This window comes from Pseudoliparis swirei, chromosome 2, assembly GCF_029220125.1.
Source record: "Pseudoliparis swirei isolate HS2019 ecotype Mariana Trench chromosome 2, NWPU_hadal_v1, whole genome shotgun sequence".
NCBI lineage: Eukaryota > Metazoa > Chordata > Actinopteri > Perciformes > Liparidae > Pseudoliparis > Pseudoliparis swirei.
Genome location: NC_079389.1, coordinates 14857609 through 14870188, shown reverse-complemented (window position 1 = coordinate 14870188; position 12580 = coordinate 14857609). Strand labels below are relative to the sequence as shown.

Genomic DNA, 12580 nt, shown 5'->3' with positions numbered 1-12580 from the left:
TAAAGTATTGTCTTGTAGATAGAAATCCAGTATAAACACTGCCATCTGCATAAGAAGACAAAGGCAATTATTTATCTGTTCATATTAACCCAAATATGTATCTGTTGACTACATTTTGAAGTCTTTGATTTTCTCCTGTTTCTGCAATTGTTAAAATGAAAAAATATATATTCAAGGTGAAGTTAAATTACAATGTAAATTAACAGTCTAATTCAATCTTAAATATTTCCCTTTTATATACTGTATTTATACTCCATTCTTACACCTAGTGGGTATCTAGCTTCTGAGGGAAAAGGTTCCCTGGAAACAGTTTCCATTGTCTTGTGAGCTTCTTGTGGCCTTCGTCAAATTATGTCACGCCGACGTCACAGGTAGCGAGGTGCAGGAGCTCACGCGCAGAGAAACAAGACGGATCGAAACTTCAATAACAAAAAGGCGCTCTTTAATGAGGCAAAAAACAGGTTACAACAAAAAACACAACAAAGTCCAAAAAGGGGCAGGCAGGCAGCGTCGAAACAGGCAGGATCAGGTAAACTCACGAAACACAGGACGACGGAAAAAAGACAACAATCCAGCAAAAGACAAGGGAAAGAGTGGCACAATATATAGGGGGGAAAACAGGTGTACGACATGGAAACAGGTGTATGACATGAGACATTAACGAGACGAGAGTGGCTGAGGGCAGGTGCAGGGAATGAAACAATCAAGGAGACAGAGGAGACAGAAGACACAGGAGACACCGAGGAGACACAGAGTACACACAGAACAGAACAGAACCTTACAAATTATTGTTTGAATGTTCAGGTTAGTAGATCATTTGTAGTGCTACGTGCTAATAGAGAGGTTTAAAAAACGTACTTTTGATAACTGAATAGTAAATGATGTCTTTATTAATCTAAATACAGAATTGTTCTCGCTTTGAATCTGTTGGCTGTAAAAAACATTAATAACTGTAAAAAAGCACAAAATAAAGTAACTAATTAACAAAAATACAATTTAGTCAAATTCAATAAAATGTGTTTGTGATGATATTATAAACCAATTACGAAACTAACCCCCTCAAGGCTTTTATTAGCATTCGTAGGCTGTGTATATACTGGTGCCCTGTTTTTTATGAATACTTATTAATGTCTTGAAATAAATTAGTTTATGATGCTATTATTAATACGTTATAGTGTAATTACTAGATGAAAAGTCAAGCAGGTTCACCAAAGTCTTAAGGGTTCAACCTCTGGGTGCCATGAATGCCTGTTCAAAACGTCATGCCAGACCAGCTCAGTTGTTGAGATATTTTAGTCTTGATCTGGAACCGACCAACCGACTGACCTCATAACATTTCATAATTTCTTCTTTTAGACATGACAGACGTTTACATGCGTTTAACCTATGTGGTTGTTTTGGACTGCAATATCACATTGTTGCTAAAGAGTTGGTGAGGTCACATGAGGGTCATGGAACAAAATGGCCTCGTGACCTCTGAATGGGATGTTGAATGCTTTATGTTGGTCTTTGTCTCGGTGCTTATTATGACAGTGAGTAATGTGTTTCGATAATGGGTAAAATAATGGCAAGAATCAACTCCAGCTTCACCACAGCACGGCCGAGTGTACAATGGCACCGGTTCACTCTGAGGCTGTGGCTGTAAACAAACAACAAACAGCTCCAGTGTGAGTAAACTCCAAGGAGCTCCAATGCACATTGACAGTCGGGGCTGTAACCACAGGAAGCCTTCCAATGTTGTGAGGCCCTATCACAACAAGCAAGTTCTTAACTGACAGTCAGAGCCGAGGCAACAGGCGGTGGGATATGCAGAGCCCCACATCAACTCTCTCTAATCCACACCGAGCTTTGTGGCCTCTGATGCAGGATATCAAAAGTGCCTGTTATGTTGATAGAAAATTTAAATTAAAAATGCAGCAGCGGTGTCATAAACTTCGAAAGGTGTCTGTACCAAATGTAATAACCTTGTTAGCAAGGTTTGAAATAGATTTTTAGAAAAATGTTTTACAAAACTTCGACATTGAACAGAATACATATATGGCAAACATAAAAGGATTCATAGATTATTATAAAACTATGTAAAAAATTTTTTTTCATCTGTTATGTAGGACAAGGTGTAAATATCCCTTTCTGCATACTCGAGACTCCGTGGGCTGGTCGAATGATTGATGGCATCCTATGGGTTATCAAGTGGGCGCCCTCCTTCTTCGATGTTTCGCTGATTGACCCACGACATCTCCAGAGGGTTCAGCAGTGAGATCCGGCGTCCCGGGCTCACTCCCTAGATGTCATCACTCATCCGACAGCCCAGGTGGAGTCCTTTTGACTGCAGGCTTGTCCTTGAAATTTGGAACCTCAGATGATTCCTGGAAGGCGAGCTGTGGTCTTATGATTCCCATTTGGGAGTCCACATGCCGAACATCTGGGCAGGTGGCGTCCAGCCACCCAGTTAATAGCAGGCCTGTCTTTGATCTGCAGACAGGGATTACAGTAGTCCTCTGCTCTCTAAATAACCTGGCATTAAAGGTGCATCAAATGATCTTTATCGACCTCCATTGGCGAACAGTTGGATTTGCAACAACACTCATTGATGAGTGTGATTGTGTGTGTGTGTGTGTGTGTGTGTGTTGTGTGTGGACGGTAACAACTCACATGAATCAGGACAGTGACAACTCATGACTACAACAAAATGTCAACGTTGAGCACAGTTTCGCCTTTGCATACATACCTCCCGATACACAGTGCAGAAGTTAGGGCATTTCTTGTAGCTGAGACTTTGATCAGAGTCGGTCACGGACAGGATAAGAGGTCTGAAGATCTTGATTTCTCTTCAATTTGCCAGTCCCTTGCTCCATTGCTGCAATTTCCTTCATTAACTCAGCAATTAGAGAGATTGGATGCCAAATTAAAGTGGGCGTGTTTAGGTGAGGAGTTTAAACCCCTGCATCTACCAAAGTTCATTGGGCTCTGGCTTTAGATACAGCTTCGTCTAATGGACTGTGAGATCTGCTTTTGACTCAAAACAAGCTCTTTCGTCTGAGCAAAAACACTAATCAGACTTGTTTACTTGGATGATTTATGTAGCATAAAATAAATGAATCCCCATGCTCATAAATGTTACGAGGCTAATATTGTTTCACTCTTGCACTCCCTGAAAGGTTTGGTGAGTCAGTAAATGGGTAATTAAGTGCACTTATTGCACCATCTTGTGAACAAAGCAAGTGTTGCATGTCATGAGGAGTCCTTGGACATTAGACATGTTCCACTGGGGAACAAGAGGAGGGAACATAAACATGTATTCATAACTATCTCATCACTTGTTATGAAACACGTGTCTCCAAATGACAGGAGATAGCAACTGATATGTATCTGCATCTGTATCTCTCTCTCATATCTATGAAGAAAAAACATATTGATGATGTCAGGAGATAGTAGATCCTGTTTTTCCTGCTCAGCAGTTTCATCAACCCTAACATGTAGCACCAATCCAACATATATCATGTACCTAGAGCTCCCTGGAAAGGAGAACAACCAAACAGGGTGTTTTTGTTATGATGAATACTAAATATAAGTTGGGCCAGTGTACTGTGGCGGTGTTTCTTCAGTGAGAGTTGGGCGGGAGTGTTTGTGTGCCAGAGTCTGAGAGAAGCAGAGAATGGTGTGAGATTGAAAGCTTAGGAAATAAAAACCCTGTGTTAATGACAGAGGTGCCTCAATTATACCTGAATATCTAAATGACTGCAGAAGAACAAAGTCGACAGTTCGAAAAATGCCTACGGCGGGAATGTTTGCCGGTACAGACTTCTCTTCAGTATCAGAGCCGACTGTACGGAAGGACTGATCAGAACTGTGTGAGAAATGAAGTGGAAAAGCAAAGCATTCTTGGCCGATGCACAGCGGGCAAGATACTCTTTTGCTATCTTGAGCGTACCATGAGCTCATACATTCAGCATGACTGTACTGAGCAAGACCTCTCCTCTGAGCCATGACCCTGAGCGCTGGAGTGGAATAAATAGTCTGCACATTGTTCCTACACCCCCATAGGCCCAAACATAATCATAGCTTAACCAGAGGCGCTGTAAGACTTTGACAGAGGATCCTAAATGGCTCAGATGAAGCCGAGTTGACAGGACACCTCAAACACCCCAGGGATTAGACAATGATATGTTCTTGACGCAGTTTTGAGCCATTATCTTGAGGGTTGAAGATATTTTGACACAAAATCACCATTCCTGTTGAGTCATATGTACATAGATACATGGATACTGACAACTATTGTTCCAGATGGAGCATAATTAATAAGATCTGTTTAGTTTGACTCTTCAGGTCAAGAGTTAGTACCATTTTGGTTAGACCCGGGGACGGGCTGCAGGAAACGATTCATCTCAATTAGACATAAAGACTGATTAGGGACCTGTTTCTCTGTGATGCTCGAGATGAATTATCCCCAATTTGACATTAGTTTATCCTCACATTTGTAAAACAGCTTCCACATGTCTGGGAGTGCTGCATGTCATGACTATTCTATTTGTGAGTTGCTGTGTTGTGCTGGAGAGCCTGTCCATTTACAACCTCAAGAGCTTCTCTCACTGCTCCATTAGCTGATTATGCTTGGATATGCAGCATGGGGGGACAGAAGAAAAATGTGAATACTAACAGTTGAAGAGAGAGAGGTTTGCTGAGTGCACTGTTCTTACTTTGGTACTCTACTTATTTTTGATGCTCTGTCGGAGGAAACCGGAAAGAAGGCAGCAAAGGCAGAGAAGAGACGAGTCAGAACTCCTATACTAATGACGGAAACGAGCCCTGCGGCTTTATACCAGAGTTTATCATTTTAATGTATGGTATTTACTTAAACACAAGAGCAAAATGTAAAGAGACTACTTCAAGCAAGTTCACCACCTCGAAGTGTAAACCAGCCCCAGTGTTTGATCATGAACACAGCGCATCAGTGACCGAATTCAATAATACTTTTCTTATTATTAATCAGAAGCTCTTCTGGGAACACTTATGCTAGCCGGTCTTCATTTACATTTCTTGTGACTATTTGTGGAAAAGATTGCATTTTAATAAAAAATTATTCTGTCCAACGGCAGAGCAAGACCAACCATGATGACAGCCCTCTGATTGCACCGTATTTATCTCACTTGAATGACTGTATTAAACTACCATTAAGATCTCGGCACTTGTGTAATGGTGGTTGGAATTGATACACAATAACTGTAACGTGTTGAATAGCAAACCTAAGCTGCGTTCCCAGTGCCGACATTCAGATGAAAGTTAATGGTGCAAAACGTGTGCGCCTCACATCCCAGTCTGCACTGTTGGTGCGACATGTCATATCCTCTCCTCTATTTAGGCAAACTGGTTTTCTTTGAAGGGGGGTTATGATGTTTGCTATTTTGGTATTTACTCCCCACTGTTGTCGAGATCTCAAAGCGCTGACCCAGGATACACGCAATCTGCCTGACATTTGATTGAGGATTCTTTATGAATTATGAAGCTTAGCCATGGTGCATAAGAAGAAGAAAGATTTAGTCATGAGTACTTTTCATTTTTTCAGTTTATCAGTTGTGTGCTGGATTAACACATCACTATCGTTTTATTCTCTGATCTTGACCTTAAAACATGTTCTGAATCTCTGCAGCCTTGCTCTTAGCCTTGTCTGAAGACCGAAGGTCATCAGCAGAGGATTATTGGCGCTGAGTTTAGGATAAACGAAGAAAATATTCAACTGAAATACTGAAATACACCATATCTAAATGAAGCTTTTAAATATGTTTTTTTTGTCACTGTTACAGGTTTTTATCAACTCATTCATACGGCTGTCGTGTTGTTGACGATTGTCTTTCATTAAAAGGTGTTGCTCATGTTTTTTCCACCCCACGAGAGGTTCAGTGCTATCATACTGAATAGTGCAAGCAGACCTAAAAACTGAATGTCTTGAAAATGTAGCGAGGGAACTCACATATGTGCCTGCTTTAAATGCATGTGAGCGGGCACTGTTATCTCTGTCAGCACGTTTGCCATAGTTTGCAATGTTAGCTTTGTTATCACCGTTAGCTGCAAGGCACTGTCGTCGCCATGGTGAGAGCCGTTGAGAGGCAATAGAATTGCACCTTAAGCCCTTTGTTTCATTTGTGTCAATAAAAGACAGCAAAACAGAATTGTACACATAAATATCAGCGATGAAGATGAGACGTCCCCCTTTTTTCCTCTACCTCTTTTATTGTTTCCCAGAAACTCACAGTGTCACCTTATAAACCCGTTGTTGTTCTTTTTGGGTGAAAGAGAAACTTCATGGAGGAAAGTTCTGTATCCAGGACACAAATGAGGGTATCGAGTGCAAAGGTGGAAGTAAGCAAAACATTTTCTCTGTCAGCCATGACCTAAAGATGTAGTCCTTCTGTCCTTCTTGTACCTCCGCTTGTCAACATTGCCTCATTGTTACAGGATGTTCGTTTGTCCTCCAGTTCAGATTGGATAAAATAGTGACACTGTCTCTGATGCAAGATTATTGCATTGTCACGGCAATGATGATGTATTCGCCTGGTTGTTTAACAGGGATGTCTGTGCATTAAAATACAAACTGGATGCATGACCTTGTAATTCGTTGCCTTTATGGCAGAAAATTGAGGAATATATTTTGTCAAACAGCTCCTTCATGCAAATTTTGCCCATTGTCTCAAATAGAGTTTTTTCTTACAACATGTCTGCCAAATGTGGTAAAATTACATTTGCATTTGCTTACAGTGCAGTTTTCTTTATACCAGGGATTTCTAAAAAAGAGTATATTGAAAGAATTAGACTTATTAGACAGAATAATCACTTAACTAAAAAGGACAATTATTGAAACAAACTGAATGGTGACCACATTATCTATTACAAAGGTGATGATATCTAAAATAAGATTTCTTCAGCGTAGTACATTGACCAGCAGCCTACACCGCAAAAACATTCAGAAATACCATGTAAATATTCAGTTCATGTCACATCACGACTCAAGTCTTACTGCTGGGAGCTCATAATGAAGCCATTAAATCAAGGAACGCACTGTCTCAACCTTAAACCTGCATGAGCCTGCCTTAATGGATTTCAACTGCCAATCAGTGCTCTGGCATATTCTACCCCTCTTTAAATTAATTCAAATCCACCTTCCTCATACTCGGAGAGCTATCCTGTGACACGCCGCCTGCCTGGAAATGGATGTCCTCCGGAGAAGCACTGAAGTTATTTAAAATAGAAAAGTGGCATGGGATTGTCAGATCACGGCCATAAAGAGGTTTTAAAGTGTTCCTCCCACTAGGGCCTCTGAATGACATGCTATGGGGTTGGTCTCTCAATACATTTAGCATGGAGAGACGGAGAATAAAACAAGATTCTTTGGAAGAAAAAACATGGCCAAGAGACACATAGTGAATTGACATTTAGGACACTGACGCAATAATTGGTGAGATACAGTATATGCAAATGTCATGAAGTCGGGCATTGTTCCATAATATGTTGCAGCAATAGATGAGGCTCCATCTTAATGCATTTATAAGTCCAGAATCACAGATTTGCCTCAGAAGGCTTGGCGGAGTGAACATCACCGAGGATCTGACATGGTCAACAAACACAGACACTCTGGTGAGAAAGGGGAAGCATCACAGCCTGGTTTGGCAACTGCTCCGCTCAGGACAGGAAGGATCCTCACCACCCCAACAACAGACTGTTTCTCAGGCCATCAGGACGAACTCCGACCTCACCAGGACCCCACACACACACACACACACACACACAAATAGTGTGCACATTCCTGCTGAGCATTGCCACTTTCATTTCACTGCACACCCTGTGTGTGTATGTGACAAATAAAACATCTTGAATCTTGAATTAGACACCCTCTACCCTGAGACCCTCAACTTTAATAAGTACAACAATCCACACAACAACAAAAAGATCCCTCACACATTGAATAGATATTTTTATATATAGATTAGACAGGGATACTGCCAGATTAACAAGGTAATATAGGTACAAAAAATTCAATAAGGCCTCCCATTCATTTTGCATTGTGTTGAGTACAGTGCACAGAGACCTAAGAAAGGTGTTATAATTGAATAATAACACGAGATACCGAGCATCAAGTTATGGAAAAAATCATTGCCAAATGTTCCAGTATGTTCACCAGATAAATGACTTTAGTGGTTGAACTCTATATTTAGTTTAATTTCAGGGTCCTACGACAAGGAAAGTCTGGTCATGTCATGTGGCCATAAATATCTGTTATTCAAGCAAATTGCTACTTTGGGGCCCCTGAGTATACAGCGTCATTTGCCCAGTAGATAATCCATCCTTGAATGGTAAAATAACAATATGGATAAACAGAATAATATTATGTAAAATCAGTACAGAAATAATAATACAACATAGGGTCAGAACATATAATATTAAGTGTAATATGTTTGTGTTCAGACCTAACTCATAAAAATAATAATAATAATAACAATAATACAGACCTGGAACTCATGTTTGAATCTTTTTTCCATTACCATCTAAATGTCTGTTGATTGCAGTGATATTGTTTCTCCGAATGGCAACAAAGTGAACAATGCAACATTAGCAGCTGCAATAATTAGCTCTTGTAAACAACTGAGTCACTCAGAGGAGTACGAACCCTTTTTTTATTTGGTTTGTAACTGCCATGCTGCTGCTCTGCTTCAGCTTGTCAACAGTAGTGCCAAGCCCCCTCTTGGGAATTGCTCAAGTCAGCCCTGTTGCCTTTGCTAAATTTGGTGCACGATGTAACAAGAGAAAAATGCATCCATCAATCACGTTGCAGATGCAGACAGGGGGGGGGGGGCTCAGAGGCAGAGAAACAAACCAGCGGAAGCTCTGCCAACAACCATTTCCTGCGTGAGATGATGGGAAAACTTCGCCGTACTCTCTGGGGACATTTTTAAACTCAACGGCGTCCTCCAGAGCCCAAAGTTTTAGAGCGGAAGCCAGGCACTTGGTCGCTGTGTTTGGAGCATTTCTAAAGTGAAATCCTCCTTTGCCTCTGTTGCCTGCTCCATCAGATAACGTCTGCCTGCGGAGGCTTAAGTGTGTCAATGAACGGGGGGGAGGATCAATGATAAGTGCAGCTTACCTCCTCAACTGCTGCGCACCAGCCAGATAGAGACTAAACCATTGCAACCTAATAGCATGTGTCAGTCAAAAGTCACACTTGAAAACTTCTTTCCGGCCCCCGCCCCCACTTTGCCGCCTCCCATTTTCTAATCACACCACCCGAAAGAAATGTCTACTATTTACAAAGAAATGCAGAACTAACTGTACAATTTTTCCCCATGGAGATCCTTTTTTACTGCATCAGATCCCAAACGGAGATCTGTAATTGAGTCTGCCATTTCTCTGAATCCTTAACTACGACTCACTTTGATGCATTCAAAAACTCACTCAATACAAACATGCATGCACACACACTCAGATCAAAAGCCTCAAGGCCTATTATTCTGTAAAATACAGCTCTCCTTCTACACAAGCTCAAGCTTTTGTATCTGGTACTCATTTCTTGCTCTAATCACTGTTGTGGATATTGCTAAATTGCCAACTGTTCCAGGGAATTGCTTGACTGAACCTCACAACCGGGACTTTGATTTGTTGTTCAACCATCTCAGATGTGAATACACCCTGTGGTCTGCAAATGAGAGTGTCTGTTGTTCCACCAGGATCCCTTATTTAGACATCACAGCACTCATTAGGTGGAGCAAGCTGATATCAAAGTCAGAACACAGATGTCGATGTTTCGCCGATTGCCAGGACCGTCGCGGTGTCTCTCTAATGATGCGTCTGCCGTCTTCTCAGCTCGATTGCCTTCTCACTGTCATTTCTCCAGCCAATCTTGTGACTTTATCGCTGTCCTTTGTTATTTGATGTTCGAACAAAGCAAATCCAATAGGTTACTCGCTGTGTGAAAATGTATTATGATGTATTATAAATGTGTTGGGAGGAGAGAGATGTTCACCCATGATAGTCGTGGCCATGTGAGGCATTCTCAAAAGAACGTGTTCCTAAGAGCCAGCAAAAACCATGAGGCAACGTTTTTTTTAAATCTTATTTGTCTTCCTTGTTGTAGCATTTTTCACAGAACACCTGTCTAATAATACTGTAAATTGTGAGAAAACATGTAAGCAGCCAAATATCCCCTCATATTATTGACTGCTTGCCCTAGTTATGTTATTGTTTCCATGTAGATCCAAGATTGTCCCTTTAAAACTGGCAGGGAGATACCAGATAAATGATTTGTGAGATGTTCTGCAGTGCAGCGGCTTAGAAGAGACACCGTGTCCCCCACAGGGACGGCTCCTCTGAAAGATGGTGACGTGATGTCTCTCTCTTATTGTTTTTAGTTTGCTCTTGAAGGAAGATTAAAAAATCTATTATGCCATTTGCTATTTCAGTGGGAGGGTAGTACTGTTGCGCAGTATTGTGCAGGGTTCTATGATATTGGCTCTCTTCGGAGGCGGTCGCATTTTCTCTCCCTCTCCTCCCCATGACCTTCCCTTCCCTGCTTGGCTTCTCTCGTCATGTCTTGTCTTGTTTTATACTTGAGAGACTCTCTCCTCATCGCTCTTCGAACTAAAAACCATGGACCGATCAACTGATCATCTGATCAACTGGTCTCTCAACGCAATTGACACCGTCTTCTCGACGAGAAGCTTGGGTTTGGGGGAACCTGCCCGTCCTGACGTGTCGTGTGCCTAGCAGCCTTTCCGTGGAGGACGTAGATGACATCTACCTATTCGGAACTATGATTACAGGATTTCTGCTGTTTGGATTTGGCGTTGCCCTGGTTTATCGGAAAATTAAGGAAACGGTGACAGCCGTTAAAAGCCCCCTAAGGCTGCCCGACGAAATTGGATCGATTTGAAAAATGGGAGGAAAGTGGTGGAATAGCAGGTGCGCAAATTGGATGTAGCTGCTGGCAGACCAAACAATCCCAATCTTATCTGCTGCTCCCTCAACCAGAACGGTGCCTTGGCCAAGGCCGTTACTGGAACAACAACTCCCCTGAAGATCGCTGAAGTGAGAACCTCTCTCATTCCCTTCCCCCTATCCACAGACACCTGTGGTTGTTTTCTCCCAGGACCTTTCAAGGCTATCTCCATGGCAACGACCATCTTGCGGACTGAGAACTCTGTCTGTTGTGGCCTGGGGGAGGACGACATACCAGAACACGCACACGAACTTTCAATAATACTGATTGCATTCTCTAGCCCCCTCCCCCATCCCACGCCTTCGCCTGCTTTTTACCCCCAGTGGGACCGGACGGGGCTGTGGCTGGCGCTGCTGAGTTGGCGCCGGACCGGCTGGCTGCTTGTCGGTGCTGGTTACCTTCTGCCCCCAATGGATGGGCTTAGATCACCCAGTTGTTGGATTCCCTCCGCTCCCCCCTACCTACTCGTTGCAAGTGAAGTCTAAAATGTATGTGCTTATGTGGTAAGGTGTTTTCCTGCTCCACACTGTACCCTCTCGGGGCATAGTCGGGGTTGGTGTTTTCGCCTTCTTCCCTCATGTTATGCTGTAATCTTTCATCCACCCTTTCTTGTAATTTCGATGCTTTTGTACCCGTACTCTGGCAAACGACAAATAAATATATCAATCAATCAATCAATCAATGTAGTAGGTAATGAGAATTAATTTAAATACAGCTTATAAATACAGTCCATGAGGGGCTGAGCCAGCTGGCAGACTGCATCCAGAGCTTTGTGTGTACTATTCAGTAACTTGCCCAAGCAGACACGCCGCTTGTTTATCTATTCTTGTCATCCATATCTCTGCCTTCATTGCAATGCACCACAGGTATGGTCTTGTCACAGACAGCGCGTGGACTTTGTCATGTTTATGGTGATGTTCATGATAGGAATCTATTCTCTTCCAGGTTTACACCCGATATGGGAAATGCTATACCTTTAATGGCAACAAGACGACATCCAGGAAAAGCAAACAGGGTGGAATGGGAAATGGGCTGGAGATCATGTTGGATATCCAGCAGGATGAGTATCTGCCCATCTGGAGAGAGACAAGTAAGCCTCAAAACTATCTTTCCCATGTAATCCCATCATAAACTCTGCTGGGCTTTATAATAACCTGCATCCATTTTTCTGGCTCATGCACTGTAAATAATGCATTTTTTGAATGTATTCCTGCAACCTGGAAAATGTGATTTGTGAGAGGAAATGTCTGAACACAATACCTCAGATTTGGGTTTGCATTGTCGTTGTCACATAATATTAATCCCGACTGCCATGTTTTTTAAACATGACTGAAATAGAGCTTGCAGTTAGCTGTCATACGAGGCAGCCATCTGTAATTGCCTGTTCTCTCCCTGTGCAATGCTCCGTGATTGTGATCCGTTTCATCCTGAAGATGAGACGTCCCTGGAGGCCGGCATCCGAGTTCAGATCCACAGTCAGGACGAGCCTCCCTACATCCACCAGCTGGGCTTTGGCGTCTCTCCGGGTTTCCAGACCTTTGTTTCATGTCAGGAGCAGAGGGTAGGTCTTCCTCATCACAGACCCCCCCCCCAAGATTA

General features: G+C 42.3%; 2 protein-coding genes across 5 annotated transcripts in view; one reads left to right on the top strand and one right to left on the bottom strand.

The window, feature by feature from the left end:
* Window positions 1-12580, bottom strand: part of chpfa (chondroitin polymerizing factor a) — a 38545-nt gene that overhangs the window by 2150 nt on the left and 23815 nt on the right. The gene's annotated exons all lie outside the window — the stretch shown is intronic.
* The window catches only part of asic4a (acid-sensing (proton-gated) ion channel family member 4a), a 78945-nt gene that overhangs the window by 54178 nt on the left and 12187 nt on the right, over window positions 1-12580 (top strand). For all 4 annotated transcript variants that reach the window (XM_056432257.1, XM_056432249.1, XM_056432240.1 and 1 more), the window contains exons 2-3: window positions 11927-12071; window positions 12415-12542. In XM_056432257.1, coding sequence (XP_056288232.1) covers window positions 11927-12071; window positions 12415-12542 — 273 coding nt within the window. The remainder of the gene's footprint in view (window positions 1-11926; window positions 12072-12414; window positions 12543-12580) is intronic.